Here is a 20,571-nt window from a genome sequence, read left to right as displayed (position 1 = left end):
GCGATAGCGTGGCGAGCTCGCAAAAGGTACACTTCTCCAGTTTAACCAGAATATTATGAAAGTTCAGAACATGAATATCTGGCTCCAAATGAATGTAATTATTTATAAACAAACAATATGAACATATAAAGAAAAAAATACCTCCGTTAGCAAGGAAAACCCAAGAATGTACTTTTACTGATGTTTGTAAAAACAGTGTAAACCTGGTCGTCACTTCCAGGCAACCCAAAAACAAAATGGTTGCTATGGAGATAAAAACAGAAAAGTGTTTTTTTTATGAGTTTGTTGTGCAGCCCTGAGCAGCCTGGCAGGGGCAGAAGGGGGGAGTGAGGGGGGGTAGTTGGGGTATCGCCTGCGAGCCGAACAACGCCGTCGCCGGTGGCTTTATTGTCCTCTTCATGTCACAAATGACAGAAAAAGTCTCATAAAGCAAATGTGTTTTAATGCATTTAGTGTTACAAGCTCTGAAGTTAAAAACTGTATTTATTGAATGAGACAAACATTTACACACAGAATAAATGCACTTAAAAAGGTCTTTCAGGTTGAAAAACGTCGGTTTGGAGCTTGGGAACAAAGAAGGGGCGAGCGTTTCTCACGGAGACTTCAGTCAAAACTGTTCAGATTTTGTTTTTTTGTTTAAAAACACTTCTTTTGCACTTCTGAGAGACAAAATAAAGGTCACTTTCATACATGAAACTATGGTAAAGTGGTTTAAAAACAAAACAAAAAGTACATTTAAATATTAACCTTTTTTTTCCAGATAACATATTTGTGGAGACGTAACCATGGAAACCTGCCCCTAAAGTGATCAAATATGTCACACACAAAAACAAAACAAAAAAAGCACTTTTTGAGGTCCAAACACCGCGTTGGCCTCCCTTTGCATTGATAAGCGATTGTAACGTCTGTAAGTCTCAAGGCAGCCATTTTTCTCACAGAAGAACGTTCATAAATAGTTACAACAGAAAAGATGACGAAAGCAGATGTAAACATGTGGAAAGCAGCAGACTAGGTGTAGCAGAGAGCGGCACGTTGCTGCGTTCACAACAACCTGTGCTTCTCCGATAGTGGTCAAAACATGAACAACACAAATGCAGCCAGCGGCTTCACCGTCGGTTTATAAATGCTAGAAAACGTTCGCTTCTTCACAGTTTGGTTCAGACGGGAACTTTTCTGGGGTTTTCTTGTTGTTTTTTAAGAAATACTGCAATTAAAAAATAAAAAAAGAATCTGAAAATATGGCCGACAAAGAACACATTTTCGCTTTGGCTAGAAAGAAAATAATCCTGAAACAGTCGTGTTATATTATTTATATTATTATTGAATCTCTCTCTCAAATTTCCCACCAACTTTGTTTCATTTGTCCGCCATATTTTAGCTGAATTTGTTTTGATTGATGAGAAAAATAAAGCTGGTGTTACAAACAAAGGCAGCGAGAAGAAGAAATAAACGCTCAGCAGTTTTTTTTTTACTCAAATCTATGAGCTGCTGGCGCGTTTTCAGAGGATAATAAGAGTTTAATAGCCAACCAGGCAAAATGCTGGAGTTAAGATCAGACATCATCAAAATCTTCACTTTGTGAGGAGAAATCTTCTGTTTCCACGTATGAACGGCTCAACAAGCGTTTCTGTTTACTCAGAACAAACAAAAAAAAGAACTATAAGAGTCCTAAAAAGAAACGTTCAGTCTTATTTAATCTGCAGAAACAGGAATCAGCAGAAGGGAATGTTTCATCCAAGCCAGATTAGCGGTAATCCAACAAGTCTCTTCAGTCAAAATCATCAGCGGGAAGAAACGTCCTGATAAAAACGCTGCGACATTGAAAGATACGGATTTTTTACCAGACAGTGCTCACATTTTTGTCAATTTATTATTAATTTATTATTTATTAGTCATCCTTTTGCTTCTTTATTGTAACTTTTTTTTTAAACTGTGTTTACACAAGTTTCACATTAGTTTGAGTTCAAGACATTTTGGCTTTTAATTTGTAGGAGTTGTTCTACTAATGGGTCACCTTTTGCTCCTACAGGGTCATAAATTGTTCATTTTTAAGATCATTTCACTCCAAATAAATAAGCATCCCTCAGAAAATAGTGAAGTTACTCAGCAAATGATAACAACATAAGGAAACTGCGCTGCTTCTGTGACGTCGTTTGTTCATTTAGATCTTCTTTTGTACCAGAAAACGCTTGACACAATTTTATTTAAAAAAAACTCTCGGACCATAATGGAGGTAGTTTTAAACTCCAGAAGAAAAAGGCATTCAAGGTCCTGTTAGGCCAAAAGAGGCATCATCAGGGGTGCAAGCCTTGTTTTATTTGGTAACTGTTCTGAAACGGGATGCCAATAAAGTTTTGGTGTTTCAGCACCAGTGAATGTGAAAATCCAGCAGGAATATTGTTCATCTCTCCTGCCTAATCTCCTTTCCTAATACTGCAGTCATCCTTTTTAGTATTTTTTAAATTTCGCTTAAAGAAAATGCATTTATTTTAGAGTTAACGACATTTAGGCTCAAAAGGCTTTTAATTTGTAGGAGTTATTCTCAAATGTGTCCTATTTGCTTTTCTACTGGGCACTAAGTTGTTCTTTTCAAGGTAAATTCCTTTAAAAGAATGTGCATCTTTGTAAAAATATGGAAATTATTCAGCAAATGATAACTATGAGTCTGAAAGTAAAATAAGGGAAGAGCTCACTTTGGGGGGAAATGTCTCCCCCTAGTGGTCATTGGAGAAAATATTGATAAATGGTAAATAAAGCCAATTTCTTTTTAATTTCTCAGTCACATTAACTTTATTTTTTAAAACTAGTGCTGCTCTTTGCTTTAAATACATAAACCTGGGCTGTGTGTTGTTTTTAGTGTCAGTAGATATTTTTGTTGTGTCTTTTCTGAGATTCCTCTTAAATTTTGCCATGACGACTGTCTGGTGAAATACCGGCAGCTCTGATGAAAGCCTCTAACTGTTGTTTTTTTTCCTTTTCTCTCTTCAATCGCCATGGCAACATGTCTGCAGAAAGAACGCAGAGGGGGAAGAAAAGAAAAAATCTGCACATTTTATCATTTCTGTTCTTTAAGAACAACAAACAAAGACGACGTCCTTCGGTAGGACGCAGGCCGCCGCGGCCGACGGCGCCTTTCTGGTGCTCACCACGGCTTCATTAAATGTGGATCTGCTGCCGCCATGCTGGATTACAACATGTTTAACGGCAGGCTTCACTTTATGGATGGATTTCATCTGAGTAATTATTAAACGAGTTAATTTTTCTTAGAGTTAAAGCCATCCCAATCAGGATGAACCGACTTAAGTGTTTTTTACAATTTATTTGACTTTTTTTTATTCACTTACAGGTTAATTCCAACAAAACAAATGGAATATTGAGGAAACACTAGACTTCCTTCTTGTTTATTTTTGTTGTTTCGTTTAGAATAAAAGTGGTTGGTTTTAGCGATTTGCATCCGTTTCGGGATGTTGTCACTTTTCGTTAAAGCTTTCATTGCAACAAAAGGACACAATCAGCCCCAAACTACCGGGAAACAACAGGCAAAAAGCTTCGTTAGTGACGTAGTTAGAGGGCTAATTAGTGATTATACCTTGAAGGTAAAGAGATCCTCGTCTCCACCGAATCTTTTCAGCAGCCGTAACAAAGATCTGAAGTGATCCACAAAAAGAAAGAGTCCGGATGGCGTCTGAAAGGTTCCCATCTCCGCCTCATTTAGTGTTTTGGACCACAGAATGTCCAGATTCTGTACGTTAAACAATCAAAAGTGTAACGATATAAATGTAAACAGATCACCTCAACAAAATGCTGGTGGGATCCATCCATCAGATTCCAAAAGAATCAAAACTTCATTTCCACTAAATCCTTTAGTGAGACGTTCAGCTTCTAGTTTCCGTCGGAAAGAGGGGAGAACTCCGCCCGCGGGGTCACATGATGCCGTTGGTGACGTACTGGAAGGAGTCGTAGAGCTTGGTGGTGATGGAGCGCATGGACCCGTCCACCAGCTGCTCCACCAGAACCTGCAGCTGCTCCTCGGTCAGGGACATGTGGAAACGCTCCTTCAGGCCGCGGATGGTGCTGGAGCCGTGGAAGCAGGGCAGGTGGGAGCCTGGAGGGGGACAAAACGTTCACGTTTTTCCAAAAACACCTCACAAAACCTCTTTCTTCTAGCGTTTTCCGAGGAGATCCAGAGGGAATTTTGCAAACAGTTCATCTCTCACCACATTTCTTCTGCTTTCAGAGTTTGGAACCAAAGTTTCCGTGACCTTAAAGTCCGGCTCTAATCATCTTTTCATCCATGTTCAGAGCGTTTCCAGTGCTCTTTTAATTATTAATGATCATTTTTGGCCAGAAACCTGTGCGGTTTTCTAGGACATAGTTTCTGCAGAGCGGCAGGAGTTAATTAGAAATTTACGTCCAAGTTGCAGGCGGGAACCATCAGCCCTTTCTTCTCCTGCTAGCTTACAGCCCATCACATCCCAAACATAAGATTACAGCTCATAATTCAACAACAAATTACTCGTTTTAATCCTACGTGTCCTCCATCGTTAGAAAAATGCCATTTTCCTCCTAAAGATCCCGGACAAGCCCCCAATTCTATTCGTTTTTGTTGTTTCGGTTTTGGTTTCACTGCTGAACAGCCTGAGAATTTATGTTCATTGATGTCGGTGTTGCCATAGATCGTTTTGTTCCAGTAATTTGTGTTTATTAGTATGTTTTGGTCTCTATTTTTGTTTGTCCTTCCACCAGTCCCCCTAATAAAAAGCGCTGCTGCCGTTTCCACGCTCTCCTGCTAGCTTGCAGCCCTTCACACCCCCAATCCAACATTAACACTGTAACAAAAAATGGCGAGCGATATCAGGGCTATCCAGCCGTAGTTTAGATCCAGACTCCAGCTCAGACGAGGAAAACAAAGACGTTCATGGATCGATTTGTTTGGATGGAAGTGGATGCATCAGAATGGAGCGGAGCTGGGAGCTCGTGTCCTGCCGACTGTAGCTTCGACGTCAAAACTACAGCTTTTTTTACAACTGACTCACAACAATTTGAATAAAAACACTCAGAAATGTTTAATTTTCTGTAGATTATATGTCCTCCATCATTAGAAAAGGGCTTCAAGAACATGTAAAAGACAGAGTGCCTCTTAAACAAAAAATGGGTTACCTTGCTGCATAATTTCCACAATCTGCAGCACTTTCTCCATGTGTTTTCTGGCTGCGATCAAACCCTGCAGCATCAGCATCTTATAATAGATGAACATGTCTCCGTCCAGACCGCCCATCACCTGAAACACAGCAGAACCATGGAACTTTCACCACCCGGTCTGTTGACTCGGAATCACCATTTTCTTTGCGTTTTGTGTCTGAATATGTTGGCTTGTAAACGCTGTACAGTGTTCCCTTGCAAGCTTTTTCTTTTTTTTTCCCAGCTGGTCAGAGTTACATGAATCTTTGATGGCGAGCAGATTTTTGTCTTATAATTCTGGACAGAAGGTTTGAAATTTCAGTTTGAACTAGAAGGAGAAAATGCAGGGTTGATGCTATATTGCTGAATGAAAATGACACATAAAAAGGGTCATGATTGGAAAAATAAAAGTAAAAAAAGTTGACCATAAATAAAGTGAAATCAGCTCAGTAACAAAAAAGATATTTTTGTGAAAAAAGCCAGCGTCGGGTCTCGAACCAGCGAGCTTCTACACCAAGGATTCTCCGGGTATTTCAATAGAGGCAGAAATCCTGGAATATCTCGAAAAGTTCAAGGATTTGAAGAACCAAAAGTTATAGCTGGAAAAAGCTGAAAGAGCTGAACATTTGAATAGTTGAATGGTTAAAATAGCCGAAAAATTGTAGAAGGAGTTAGGCGGCAAAAATGGTGGAAGATAATAATAAAGAAAGGGAAACAGGAAAACAATGAAAGAAAAGTGTGAAAATGTTCCTGTTTGCTTGGGGAAAATGTAAGAACCGTGTAGTGAGGAGATTTATTCTCTTAAAATATTTGCCCTTTCAAATTCAGTTGACTAGTTTGCCAGTTTTGTCTACTGCTGGTTATTTTTAGAATGCAACTCCTGCAATAAACAGGAGACCGCTGTATTTGAATAGATTGATTGTTTTCTAGTTACAGATCTGTTTTGTTTGGTTTTTTAGAACAGATGTGGGAATTATTTACTCACATCAACAAACTCGGACGTGAGTTTGAAGGCAGATGTCTCAAAGCCCAGGTTTTTAGGGGAGCTGGAGAGGATGAAGCCGAAGTCGATGTGGATGATGTGTCCTTCAGAGTCCAGCAGGATGTTGCCGTTGTGTCTGCAGGGAGGACAGACGGACACTTTGCTCACGTTTCTTTAGGAACTCCTCTTTTCCTACAAGCCTGTTTTTAAAAAACTGCATGGAAGCAGTAAGCAAAGCGCTTTTCTTACCTGTCTTTGACCTGCAGCAGGTAGCAGATGAGGCTGTAGCCGGCGCAGCTCTGCACAAAGTTCCTCTGAGCCGTGAGAAAAGCCTCGGTGGTGAAGCTGCCGTGTTCCTGCAGGAAGTAGTCCAGCAGCGACAGCTGACTCTGTTTTTTAACCTGAGCGACGGGAACAAAACATGAACACTTCAACTGGGGATCACGTGATCCGATCACGTGATCCGGTAATTTCAGACTCGATCAAAACCGGATGTTACATTCAGATCGGGGAGCAGATTTCCATTTAAATTTAGTTATTATGATCAGTGTTACATAGATTATATATTTAAAAGCTATTATCACAGATCTCTTGACCTTTTATTGCCTAAAACGCGGCGGAATACAACGCCACTTTGAGCAGGCGGCGCACAAAAACTCTTATATTTGGTCTCAACTCAAACAACGACCAACAAAGACATTTAAAAAGACAAGAAATGAGAATTTCTCTCTCGGTGTTTAGGGTCCGTCTACAAAATGTAAGCTCCGTGAAAACGGGATTAAAAATAATAATAATAAAACTAATAAATGTTCACGTTGATATGAGCTACACATCTTCATATTTATGCTACAACAATGTTTTTGGAGAAAAGCCATGTTTAGGGATTTTTAAAGAATCTGATCAACACTGTTCAATAATTCTGAAGATCAGTCACCAAACTTTCTCTCATGACTATTTCTCACCGATTTCTACTAGTTAACATCTTTTTCTTAAGTCGCACCAGCATTTTTACTTCAGTGTTGAAGCTACTTCCAAAACGCCTCAGTTTTATGATAAAAGAAGTTGCATAAAATGTTTATTTATGTTGTTTTTTTATGTCACAGAAGTATCACATCGGGACTTATAAACCGACTTGGAATCGGATGGAGGCCCAAAAAATAACCCGGATCGGGACATCCTTGTGTCCGAGCATCATCTGAAGCCTCCGTTTCCCAGAATGCCTTGCGTACCTGGTGCAGGGAGACGGCGTTGAGGACGGGCTCGATCATCCCGCTGTCCGAGGACATCACTAAGATTTTATAAGGTTTGATCCACAGAGGAACTCGTTCCTGCTGCCAGATGGACTAAAGACACAAACACGGATCCTTTTTTTTAACATTCACACATCAAAACATAACAAAAACTTTCTGTCTGTCCGTCATGAGGTTTATAAGATGGAGCAGATTACTTCATCTGAGAATAAAACTAAAACATTCCAGGAAAGTTGAAAGAGTCATCCAGGTTTCTCTGGTTCCTGAACTGACTGAGGCTCGTGTCACACGGCCACTTCGTACATTTTCCACAGATTACATTTTTATCTTTCATGATACAGGCGTGATGCGTGTCATTCACACGTGTTTCCTACAGTCGTCATGTGTCGATGTGTGCAGATGTCAGTGGAGGGCTTCAGCTTGAATTTGGTCTTGAGCCGTCGGTTGAGAATTACGCTCTTTAAGTGGATTTTACGTGGTTTAATACGCAGTTATTACATAAATTTGACGCAATTGTGCGTGATTTTTGGGAGACGCGCAGGAAAATGTGTGGCTTTGCACGACGTTCTGCGTAGGTCCAAATATGTCTAACGGACCGTTTATGCATTTACCACGTAAGGCTTAATGGCCGACTAAGTGTGCGTTATTCCTTTGTAACGCACACCGTGGAAGCCTGAACCGTCCGACGCGATGGGTTGAATAAAGCATCAGTTCAGAGAGAAAGTTCACCTCTTACCGCTTGTTTTTGTCCAAATGATGAAACAAAAGATTGTTTTAAAGAAGCCGGCGCAGTGATCCGAAACATTTAAGCTAGGTGACCGGAACTTCTTTTTTCACCGTGAGGTTATCAGGTTTTAATGCACACCCAGCAGCCAATCAGAATCGAGTATTCACCCGGACCATGGTATAATGATGTATAACTTTTATGTCGTGTATATGGCGAAACAAATTGCGTTGGAAATAACTTAATTGACGCACGGATCTCCAATGAAATGCATATAAAAAGCACGATGATCGAGCACGGCTAGTGGACGATTGGTGGATTGTGTGACGGGTACAGAAATCGTCCAGCAGTCTACACAGAGCGGGGTTTTCCCGCTCCCTGTCGGCGGCGGTGTCTGGGGTAGGACAGCCCCACCCCCGGGCGGGCTGTCTCGGCTGGTGGCTCGCAGATGACTTGGAACTGGTGCGAACCTGGGAAATCTCACTGTTTTATTCAAACAAACCGTCGCGAGGGCCAGCGGCGGGCGCTGACCTTGGTCCTGACGCACTGAGTTTTGTTCAGTGCTCCGGATGTCAAAGTTGGGGGGGTTTATTTGTACTTCTTTTGTAGTTTTCCACGTTTATTCGGGCAGGACCAACTTTCATTCATGCAATATACGTCAAATGTACGTAGTGGCTGTGTGACGCGGCCTTTACACTCATCATTCTGTTCTGGGTCGTTACCTGCAGCTGCTTGAGCACCTGGTAGGCGAGCAGCTCCTGCCTCAAGTCATCTCCACACTTCACGATGACTGACAGCAGCTTCCAGTTGGCCAGATGACCGTAGGGAGACGCCTCTCTGATCCGTCTGAACACAAACTCACAGTTAAACCGGCTCTCTGGAGCTCTGCCGCTTCCCTCCTGCTGGTCCTCGTGAGTTCACCTGACTTTCTCTTCCCACGGCTCTTTCAGCGCGACTGCCGACGGGTCCTCGGGGTCCCACTTAAACGAGGTGGGCGGGTGAGCGAGGTTTTCTGACAGACGCCGTCTACAACCCCAGAAGGTTTAGTGTTAGCTTGGTGCTGCGCGTGCGTGCGTGCGTGCACACACACACGTGCACGAGCTGCATACCTGATGTCTCCGGCAGCGATGAACATGGGCTCTTTGCTCTCCAAACTGGTGATGCTGTCCACTGAAAACTGGCTGATGTTGTCACTGCTGCTGGTCTGAGCCTCCATCTGTAACGCAGACAAGCACGCCGTTTCTGACCAGGATCTCAGCGCCGACCAAAACCAGCGGGTCCCCTCGTGAGGGTTTAGGTACCTCCACCTGCAGCTGCCCGATGTCGTCGGTGGCCCACGCTTCGTCGTCGTTGTCGTAGTTCGGGACGGTGGAGAAACTTCCCGCTCTGTGCTCGGCCGTGATCACGCTGTTGGCGTTAGCCGTGGCCCCGGAGTCCAGGCTTTCCTCGGAGCGTGACGAGTGGATCCTCGTCTCTGGGATTCGAATGGGAACGGGAGAGGTTTCAAAGCTGTCGCACTCCAAAACTTCGATGTAGATGATGTACGGGGCCTGAAGGAGGAGCAGAGGAGCTCAGGTTAGAGGGAAAGAACTTCCAGAGTGAAGCACAACAAAAAAGCCACTGCTGTTCACCAAGTAAGCACAACTTTTTAGCTAGCCTGTTACCATTTTAAGATTTTACTTAAGGAGCACTAGCCAAAAGCAGTTGGTCACATGACTACATTTAGTAATAGACCATCCAAAACAATGACCTTGTCCTTGGAGTTCAGGACCACGCCCTGGGTGGGGGGCAGCCGGCAGACGTGGTGCTGGCACTCAGCCGTGGGTAACCAGACTCGGGCCGGCAGCTTGTGATTCAGCAGCGACAGCTCAGAGATCAGCCGCTGCGTCTTCTGCTCTTTGGTGGGCAGCGTGACCAGACGCTTCCCGATGCAGAAGAGGGACTTGACGAATTCCCTCTGTGGGCGGAGACGCTCCGGCTGCCAGACGGAGAGAGCAGAGTTCATCCGGGAACAGAAATTCTAAGGCGGAGCCTCACTCGGATCCTTTTTTTAACGACCATTTATACATTTAAGGAGCAATCATCAAAATAAACTAAATTGGACTAGAAGAATAAATCCAAACACATTTTATTGTTTGTTTTTCGTAGCTTCAAGCGTTGAGCTACTAAGTCAGCTGTCCAAGCAGCTGCGCGTCAAGACGGACGGGATGTGGTGAACAGAATCCGGTAGTTTTCCAAAATAAAACTACTTTTAGGATCAGAAAATAAACTAAAAGGAAACAATCGATATCAACCCCCCTTCCTGCATTCTCAGTTCCCCTTATCAAAGCGACAAACGCTCATCTTCCAGCAGGGGGACACGGAGTCGGATTGCAGCGGGTTCTGGCTCGGCTGCGTCCCGTTCCAGCGTCTGCAGGTATCGGATGCAGAGACGCAAGTTTCCATTGAACCTCCAGGTGAATTATTCAACTAGAGGAGCCAAGTGAACAAAGAGGAACTTAAATCCTGTCTAAATGTGGCGTGGGTGGAACCTCCAGGAGCACCAGAGCAGATTCTAATGCCCTTTTCTCAAATGTGTTTCTGGTTTGCCCTCTTTTAATCCATTTTTCTGCTTTTAGACCAAAAGTTTGGAGAACTGATGAGACTTTTCTGACATTCGACTTCCTGGAAACCAACACAGGATCTACAGGAAACCAAAACTCTTCGTTCGTTTTTCAAATTTAATATGATCTCAGATACATAATAAAGTAAAGCTCAGAACGGAAAACCCTCAGGACACCAACATCCGTGTCAGACCAGCCAACACGTTAAAGGATTGGAAGGAAGAGGCTGTAATTTCCTGAACCTTGAACTTTCCCGCCTGACAAGACGCCACCAGACTTTACCAGCAGAAAGCTCGCGGCCCGCTTTGCTTCGTCTGGAGTGGAGTTCCTGGTCAGAAAGACCCAAAGACCAAAACTAAAGTTACAAACAAATACAATTAAAAAAAGTCTCTGGCCAAGGCAACTTCAGTGAGAAACGGGCTTCCTAGAAACATCTAAAGGTGACCACCACCCTTTGGGTTGTAAAGAACGTCTCTGATCTTCTTTGTTTTAACACAGAAATCCACCAAAAATGCTCAGAAGATCCAATTCTTCAGCATTTTTACACTTTTTAAGCAACAAATCATCCAATAAAACAGAATAAACGTAATCCTTGGATCTCAAATCCTCTTGTCCTGGAGCGTCATTTAAAACTAAATAGTCCTTTTTTGTTTTGTTTCTTTTAGAAAGCAGCATTAAATAAAGTTTGTTTTAAACAGCAATGAGGAAGCTGCATGGAAAACAAATTTTAAATCAAGTCATAGCTCAAAACGGGTTAAAAAATACATAGTCAGTTAGGATTTAAGTATTTGTTGGTTGTTGTACCATGTTGGCCCTTTTTTATACATGTCTATTTTCCATCAACAACAAGCAAGTTGAAGCTTTTTACATTTATTTTGAAAAGCCGTCATTCTAGTTTTGGACGTCAGGACCTGCATGCTGCTGATCATCCAGCTTTGACCTGTCATGTCCGATTATTAACACAAATTATCTTTTTTTTTCTCTAAGATTTATCTTTTAGTCTTTTGTAGAAACCACATCAGGACGCCATCAGCCGAGCTCTCAGCCAAGCATGTGAGCGAGCAGCTACTCAGGAATGTGACGGGAAAGCCTCGTCTGCTACGCTGCACATTCTGAACAGCTGCTCTGTTTGGCTTTTATTACCTCCATAAAACACCAAGTAAAGAACAAACCACAAGTCGTTCTGCTTTTATTTACTTAAATGAATAAATTAAAAAAAGGTACGGAAGCCAATTGCATTCAATAGAAAAGAAAAGCTGGTGTTATTTGACTGTTTTTATTATTATTAACACTAAAGAAATTTTTTTTTGAAAATAACATTTTTTTAAACTTTTTGGGGGGTTAAAATATTTTTAAATTGTTTTTAATAAAAAAAAAATATTCTTAATAAAATTTTATTTGAAAATAATAAATTAATTAATAAAACGCTCTAAAATATTTTCTCAAAAAACAAAAAAAAAATATGAAAAAAATACTAAAATAATTATTTTGGGGAAAAAAGGAAACCTTTTTTAAAAACAAAAATATTTTTTCAAAGTAAAAACTATTGAAAATCCCCAAAATTATTTTGAAAAAAAAATTCAAAATTCTTTTCTAAAAAAGGGATATTTAACTATTCTAAAAACAAAAGTACATTATTTGATAAAAGAAAACATTTTTTGATAAACAAAAATTTGTTTTTTCAATAACCATTAAGAAATTGTTTCATAAAACACTAAAATTTATTAAAAATAATCAATAAAAAAAACAAAGAACATATTTTCAAAAATACAAAAAAATGGTTGAGAAATACACAAAAAACAAAAGAAATTATTGGAAAAAAAAAGTTTGTTTTTTTAATTGAATGCAATATCATTCCATAAAAAGATGTTATAAATATTCTGAAATACTATTGTAAACATTTTGCTAAAATTTGGAGTTTAAAACAGTTTTGAAATGTCACTCTATTGAAGGTACGTCACAAATGTACGTCACGAACAGACATGTTCATGTTTGACAGATCTAATCTGCTAAAGTTACTTCCTGCATGATGCAGACCATCTCCACATCCCTGCAAACTCTACTGCAGCACAGGAACAACCCCCCCCTGAAGAACAACCCATCCAAAAGATTACAGGGAAAAAAGGCAGAGAACACAGCTGCAGTTTGTCTTCTAGGACTGATAAAAGCAGGATTTGTCTCAAACGCTGCCAAGAAAGCAGAGGCAGCAGCTGAAGTGACGCGCTGGAGAAACGTGGCAAAAAACAAACGCAGCAGAGAGCCGCAACAATCAGAGACGATCAGCAGATGAACAGGAAGAACTTTCTTTATCCATTTCAAGAATTTAATCGGAGTTATGAGTTAGTAACCAGTGAAACCAAAAAGTCAGAGGAGGGATTTTTTATCTTCATGTTTCCATAGGAACATGTTGTTTTGTTTTAAGCGTTACCAGGAAATACCCAGATCCGCTGTCGCCTCATGTTGGAGTTTGTTCTGTTTAGTTTTTGGTTCAAAAAAATAAAAAAGTTAGATTTAAGGTACATTTGCATAAAGTTTAGAGCAAACTCCACCCACTGACCTCTGTCTGCAGCAGCGAAAGAAGCGATCAATTGGGTGCAAACAGGCTGCTCACCTCATCGTGCATCGCCTCCACCTTTGGGTTGCTCCCCGTCCGCCGCAGACTGGAGCTTGACCCGCTGCTGACCAGCGTGACCTCTGACTTTGACCTCTGGTGCGTCCGTCTGGACGGGGAGGCAAAGACCTCCCCCTGATCGGGGCTGTCGGGGGCGGGGCCTGCAGCGGAGGCGGGGGAGGCGTCCACGTTGTTGCTGTTGTGCCTGCGGTGACAGCGGCGGTGCGCCGGCGAAGACACGGGGCTGTCGGAAACCGACGGCGGCACCGAGCGGGCCGGATCCGACGGTTTGAGGTCGTCGGACAGGATCAGCTTCCGCAGCTTCGTTCCTCTGGAGAAGCGCTGCGTGGAGATGTGCATGTCCGAGGAGTAGGCGCCCAGCAGCCACGCCGACAGCAGGGAGAAGGTTATGCTCCCTCTGCAGCGGTGGATCTGACCGGGAAGAGGACACTCACCGTGAATTTAAAATCCGATGAATCAGGCAACGCAACAGAAAACCGGATGCGTGTGACACTCACCAGGTAGGGTCTGATGGAATCTCCCACCTCCGTGTCCATGTGCACATACATGTTGAGCAGCTGGGGCAGGTAGAAGTCCACCTCGCTGTCGGGGAAGCTGAACAGGCGGTTCCCGATGTACGCCTGCACGCCCGGTTCTTTGGACTTGTACAGGTAAGAAATCGCCATGGAAACGTCAAAAAGCTTGGACTCGAAGAGCCGCAGCAACCAGGACTGCTTGGATGACGACGAGGAGGCCGACTGGGGTAAGGAGACGCGGTCCCGCTGAGGCGTGGGCGCGTGCTTGTGGGCCTCGTCCTCATCCTCGTCTTCCTCTTTGATGGAGCTGGTGTCCGGGTTCATGTGCCACTGCGGGCTGCAGCGCTCCGGCGCCTCGGCGGGGGGCTGCTGGTCGTGCTGGACGGGCTTGTTGTCCAACAGCTTTACTTGGAGCAGAACTTCCTGGCAGGCCTTCAGCGCCACCTCTGGGTCAATAACTGAAGGAAAATAAAAAATTCCATCAATTCTGCTTTTATTGCCCAAATTTTTTAAAAGGAACAATCCAAAACTATAAAACCTTTCCGAAATATACTGCCGGGGGGGGGGTGCAAGCTCCCTGATATCTCGATCCATGTACTGAAACACGGCTCAAAACTGGACGGACGGGATAGCTCCAATATTGCTCGCCATTTTTGTTGCAGCGGGGGTATGAGGGGCTGTAAGCCAACCAGTAAATATTCAAACGGAGAGATCTCAGCCATTTGGAGGGGAAGGGGGGAAGGGGTTGCCGCTCTGCAGAAACTAGGTCCTAAAAAACGACAGTTTTATTTTTATATTTTGGCTAAAAACAGAATAATCAGAATTATTAAAAAAAGAAAGATTAAAAAAACAAATAGGACTTTGTTTTGAATGTTTTTACATTGATGTGATTTGGACTTCAGGGCCACCGTACCCTTGGCATCTCAAAAAGTTCCACAAACAGGAATTTCTGAATCCCTCACAGTTCAGGTCTAAACGTTTCGCTTCTTTCCTTCACAGAAAAAACAAAAAATAAAAACGAACAGCTCACATTCAGCTCCAGATTCAACCAAAGTTCATAAGTCACATGACTCTGAAGAGTCATGAAGAACCTTATTTAAGAGAGTCCTAAGCCAACCCAAACGGAATGTGGCCATCACGACCCATCAGCCATGTGCTTTTGATGGGGGTAACGGGGGGGGGCAAAGGTACCAGCCCAGGAGCAGGAGTACGAGGGGCTTCTGCAGCTGCGGGGCAATCGGTGTCATTTTCACTTCTTTTCAGGCCGGCACGCAGGTTTAGAACAAAGCAAATATGTCAAACAGAAAGAGCAAACATGTGGTGGAAATGGAAATGCGTTTCAGCGGCTCCGGACACGCCTGCAGGTCTGAAGACGCCGGTTATCAGCTGGGACACGGCAGGAATTTCTGCATTTGAAGGGATTTCGTAAGCAGCTACAGTCAGGATCCACTTGCTCCCAGCAGGAGCAGGAAGTGGAAACTTCATTTGGGCTCTCGAGGAGAAAGAAAAAAAAACGTGTTTCAGCAGCCAGGAAACCTGTTTTCAGTACAGGTAGTTAAAGGGGAAGCAGGATGTCGTTCATCCACCTGTACTTTAATGCAAAAAGGTGTTCTCGCACAACCTGTTCTGGGTTTAGTGAAGCTCTCATTTTCCTGGATCAGGTTCCGAGGTTTCATTTTTGTCTTTTTCATTTTTTCTGCTTGGTTTGGAGGTTTTTGGGTTTTGTGTTTCTGTCATCTCCAAAACTGAAAACGAGCAGGTTTAGGTTTCGAGGATACGTTGCCATGGCAACACACGGGTGAGAAATGAAGCCGTCTAGTGAGAGTGGAACCAAATTCCACCACAGTCATGTTGCCTGGCGGTTCGGGTTCCAGTTCTGCCTGTTTTGACAGACCGGTAACTGGAAGTTTTTCCGCATGACTTTCTTGGAAATTGATCCCCGTTTTCCGTTAAGCTAAACCCTTTCTGGAATATCTTGAAAGTACCTTGCTGGACCCCCAGGTCCATCTCCATGGCATCTTCGGAGATGACATCCAGCTGGGGGCTCGGCCCCCGCGGTTCGCCGCTGCTGGACACGCCGCTGCTGCCGATGCCCTCGCTGGGGCTGCTGCTGCAGAGGCTGCCGCTGCTGCTGACGCTCCCGCTGGGGCTGGAGCTGCGAGGACTGGCACTGGGGGAGGATGGATGCTCGCTCTGGGAGGGGGGAGGAAGCTGTAGCTGGGGTCTGGGTTGGTGGTGGTGGTGATGATGATGATGATGATGGTGGTGGTTTGGGCAATCTGAGGAACTTTCAGAGCAAGAGGAGGAGGAAATGGATGAGGACGAGGAGGAAGCGCTGGAAGGAGAGGAAGGACAGGAGAAGGTAGTGGGGGAAGAGGAAGCCGGTGGAGGAGGCGGGAAGGAATGGGCGGGGCTGAGGTGAAGTGGCCGAATAGACGGGGACAGGAAAACCTCAGCGTCAGCCATTTTGGATGGAGGCTCCTATAAAAATGTTGAGAAAAGAAGAAGAATAAATCGTGTTAATCGATTTGTTTTATTAAAATTCATGCACCTATTCAATCCTGTTTCATCTCCATAGCAACCATTATATTTTTTGGTCACCTGGGGGCGATTTTTAGAAGAATCTGCTAAAGTAGATTTCCTTGACGACGGAGTTTTTTTTGTGAACCACGCCAACATTCTTGAAACGGTCATATTGTTTCGTTCAGCTTTAGCCCCTGATTCATGGGTTCAATTTTCACAATATTCCGGTGAAAAACACACGAGCAACAAGCGAACACCAAGTATGCAAGGAGTTTAAATATATAGAAAAGTAATGAAGGAGATTGTTCTTTTTTTAGTGAAAATGGTGAGTTCTTTGAGGTCAAAGGTCAATGAAACTTTTATTTTGGTTGTAGACCTAATGTGTGTGAAATGTTGTCAAGATCCCTCTGTCCAGTACTGCTGCTGGACAGAATCAAAAATATTTATAGAGCCTTGGCCCAACAATTCTTAACACATTATGGTTATTTTCACAATAAAATACATTTATAGCTATAAAAAGAACCCGACTCCAATGTTAATCTTGGATTCAAATAGAAAATTCAAAGTGAGCTCCCTCATAAGTGTCACAGACGGCTGAACGTTGAAGCAGCTTGTAGCTTTAATGTGAAAGAGTGGAGGCTGTCATTTCTGTTCCGTTTGTGTCCGCGCGTCATCACCGTGACGCCTCGGCGAGCATCATCACAGAGCGAGGAGGCGTCGTCCTTTCTATTCTGGTCTTAAAGCGGCCTCTGCTTCACTGTTTGAAAGGAGGAGGGGGGAGTTCCCTTCACGCCCCCATCCCTGCGTTTGTTGTGAAAATGTTCCTTTAAAAAAAATTAAAACACGATTATCTTTTAAAGGTTTACCTTTTCTCTGATTCAAATACTTGAGTTTTTAGCTTTTAATAACAGTGTTATGTCTGCTTTCATTGAAATAATGATAAGTGGGGACGGACATCGATACGTTTCCTATCAAATAAAAGTAAAGCATAAGGAGAATGTGCATTTATTTTGGGGGAAAAACATATTTATAAAAGGTGATTGTGTTTAAGTCGGAGTTCTCTACTATTTACTTTACTAGGAAACCTTTTCAGTTGCAAAGCTTTTCAAAAGAAACGACGAACCCAGATGTCCATCATTAATTCATGACTTGTGTTGTTTTCTTTAACTGGCCCAGCCACCCCCCCCATCAGTAAACAACCAACCCCCCACACAAGATGCAGATCAATTTCACACACTAAACCTGCACAAATCCCAGTTTCCGGAATCCGCGACCTTCGTTTTTCCTGGTTTATTCAGAGAAACATCAGTGTGTTGGCGCGCTCGCCGGGGCCAGGAGTCGGGGGGGGGGGGGGGTCCCCCCACTCACAGCTGAAGATGAGATCATCATCGGCATCCGAGTTAAAGCACATTTGATGGCCTCCAGATGCGAGAGCTTTGAGGGTTGTTGCCACGGTGATGCCGTTTACACAGGGAGCAGTTTTCCTTCTTTTTATTTTCCTGCATCCGATACGGCCGCTCCGCTGCACTGGACGTGAGCGCCTGCATCAAATTCATCTGCAGATGTTTGCTGGTCGGACTCCTTTTGAGTCCTACACTTTATCCCTAGTCTATTCAATTTTAATCAAAAGCACACACGAAAAAAAGAATAATCATATTTGACGAGAGAAGCTGCAGAAACTCTCCAGCTGTTGACAAAACACCTTTGAGTCCATTTACTATCAAAGATGATAGTAAACGGCGACCGTTTTTCCATTCCAGATGTTTTCCAGACGATGATATTTGGCTCCTGATCACAGGATAAGAGCTCTTCACCTAACAGCCCATTTTTACGATTTACACTACACATGTACTAAAGGCTAAAGAGTGTCTTCTGTTGTCTCATATGCCAGCAAACCCTTCAGTTGGAGAAACAAACTGTATCAGAGGCTCAGCTCGAATGGTTTAGTCTGCTTCTGAATACTTCATAAACCAACGAACATCTCAAAATGAAGGAGAACAAAGAAGCCATGCTGGGAATCGGGCAGCAGCATCTCTAAGAGGTCAAAGGGTGAAAGACTAGAAGATGCACCGAGATGATCAAAACTACAGAAAGAAATGAGAGCACAAACGGTCAAATCATTTTAAAATAAATGTAAATGTTCTGCAATTTTAGGTTTAATTGCCTGTTTGTTTTCCTCCAATCTGTGTTTAGTCTCCTGGAAAAAAAGAAATAAATACAACACAGAAAATGTTGATGGAAACTTTACTGTTCTCAGTTATTATATCAAACAAGAGCATGAGACTACAGTTTAGCGAAATTCATTGTACAAATACATTTTTTTCTTCATGTCTGGATCAAATGTTTCAGATAAAGGAGGAGAGTTTCTCTAGTTGGAGCTAAAAAAAAACATCATTTCAATGCAGACAGACTAGTTTAATACTGTATGTCAGGCCTTAAGGGGAAAAACCAAAACACAAAACAGCAGTCCTGGTTAAGCTTTCATTGCATGACTTTGACCTTCAGTCCACTTAATGCTGGTTAGTAGAAAGTCAATTCTAGTTTTACCCCTTTGCCCTGCTCTAACAATGGAAGGAGTTATGCAAACGGGTGAGGAGAAGTGACTATTGAGCACCACACTACAAAGGGAAGCTGCTTTTTTCTCCTCATTTAGCAACATTGCTTTGCTCGTTTTATAGTATAGTTTTATTATAGTAGCAGTGAAGCATTTTTAACACATTCAAAGCACCTTTAAAGCTTTTTCATTGCTCAAACAAACAAAAGGCTAATTTCCTTTTGTTTTTAAAGCTGCTCCAAAGGTCAAAGTGACTGCAGCGCTGTCACCATTCTTCCATTTCTAGCCACTCTCCCGCCCTTGGCCTTTTCCCAGGGCCAAAAAGGTAGAGGAGTGGAGTCGACCCTCGGCTTTTGGTTCTAAAACACGAGGAGGTCGTCTGTTTGGTCTGCACTCCTCCTCCTCACAGGAGACAATAGTTTATCTGACGTGCGCGCTATCACGTTTCCTGATAAACCGCTCCGAGCCCAGCCAGGGCTCAGAGCAACGACGGAAACAGATCAGAGGTCAGGGAAGCTGGGCGATGACAGAGGTCAAAGGTCAGCTCTTTCAGAGCCACATCCCAGAATAGTCACACCCGTTATCCATCTGCAAAACCTTATGAAAGAAAAGAGTCACTAAATAAAATGAAATAAAAAGGACATGAAATGCTGTGGAGCAGATGAGAAACTATTCAAATCTGGGTAATCTTTATTGATCACAGATTTGGACAAAGTTCAGACACTAGTGGAAAAGCACTTTTCAGTCTGAACTGTTGTTTAGTGTTTATTAAATATAAGTTTGTGGTAATGGTTGCGAGTTTTGGGATGCATATTTTGTCTTAGCATGTGTTTTTTTATAGAGGGTCCTCAGGGGCCCCTTTTGATCCCGATTCCGAGATCTGACAGTCAGGACCTAAACTTTATTGTGGAGCGACAAAGGCGGGCGAAGGTCGAGCGATTTTGCGGGGGCCTTTAAAAAACAGGCCCTTTGTGGAGGTCTGGGGGGGTCTGGCTGCCAGCAGCGGCAGCAGCAGCCGCAGAAGGAGGAGGAGGAGGAGGATGAAGAGGAGGAGAGCCGCTCCCTCCCGATGAAAACAAACTGGGGGAAGGAGGACGGGAGCTAGGCTCTCCAGGCCCACATCTTTAGTGTTCACCAACGGAACGGCCACGGGACGAACGCGACACGAGAGGAACCATATTTAAACCACCATACAGAGGGAGAATTAAAAAAAAAGATAAAAAAGGAGAAGCGAAGTGAAAGTGCTAGAGAGAAAAAAATGAGAACCTACCCGGCCACAGAGGCACCTCCGATCGGGTCTAACTCTAAACGCTCCGACACCGGAGGAAAATTCCCGTTTTCGTCCCGGGTTTGTCCAAACGGACACAATGTCTTCGACCCGGGTCTCAGTTTGGGTCTAAGTCCGTCTCTTTAGGGTCCGAAAGGATCCATCTGGTCCGGGATTTGTGGTCGGTCTGCTCTTGACTGCGTCTGCTTTAAAGCGGCCGTGACGCAACATCCGTCAAGAGTGTCGCAGTTTGAAACGGTTGACACTTCCTCCGGGAATACAAAATAAAAGCCTAAACTGGGGAAAAACGTTGCGTTTATTTTCCTTCGACTTCTTTTAT

The 20,571-nt window shown here is 43.3% G+C and overlaps 1 protein-coding gene across 1 annotated transcript; it reads right to left on the bottom strand.

Moving 5' to 3' along the window:
* Positions 1-425: 425 nt before the first annotated feature.
* On the bottom strand, positions 426-20,490 carry LOC101161567 (phosphatidylinositol 4-kinase beta). Its single transcript, XM_023959572.2, has 14 exons — positions 20,235-20,490; positions 15,873-16,368; positions 13,870-14,345; positions 13,352-13,783; positions 9,888-10,115; positions 9,439-9,687; positions 9,247-9,353; positions 9,059-9,163; positions 8,860-8,983; positions 7,393-7,506; positions 6,413-6,564; positions 6,167-6,299; positions 5,161-5,281; positions 426-4,105 (listed from the first exon to the last, which is right to left on the bottom strand). Exons 2-14 carry the CDS (start codon positions 16,351-16,353, stop codon positions 3,924-3,926), a joined length of 2,904 nt encoding a protein of 967 aa, XP_023815340.1. The 5' UTR covers positions 16,354-16,368; positions 20,235-20,490; the 3' UTR covers positions 426-3,923.
* Between the last annotated feature and the right edge of the window lie 81 nt (positions 20,491-20,571).

The sequence above is a fragment of the Oryzias latipes genome, chromosome 11, assembly GCF_053564925.1.
Source record: "Oryzias latipes strain Hd-rR chromosome 11, Olatipes_Hd-rR_3.1".
Taxonomy (NCBI): Eukaryota; Metazoa; Chordata; class Actinopteri; order Beloniformes; family Adrianichthyidae; genus Oryzias; species Oryzias latipes.
This window is presented reverse-complemented; position numbering and strand designations above follow the sequence as displayed.

Coding starts and splice junctions, on each gene's coding strand:
- LOC101161567 (XM_023959572.2), bottom strand. CDS start 16,353: ATGGCTGACGCTGAGGTTTTCCTGTCCCCGTCTATTCGGCCACTTCAC. Junction 9,688..9,887: donor TCCTGAACTCCAAGGACAAG/GTCATTGTTTTG, acceptor CTCCTCCTTCAG/GCCCCGTACATCATCTACAT. Junction 6,300..6,412: donor CTGCTGCAGGTCAAAGACAG/GTAAGAAAAGCG, acceptor TCCTCCCTGCAG/ACACAACGGCAACATCCTGC.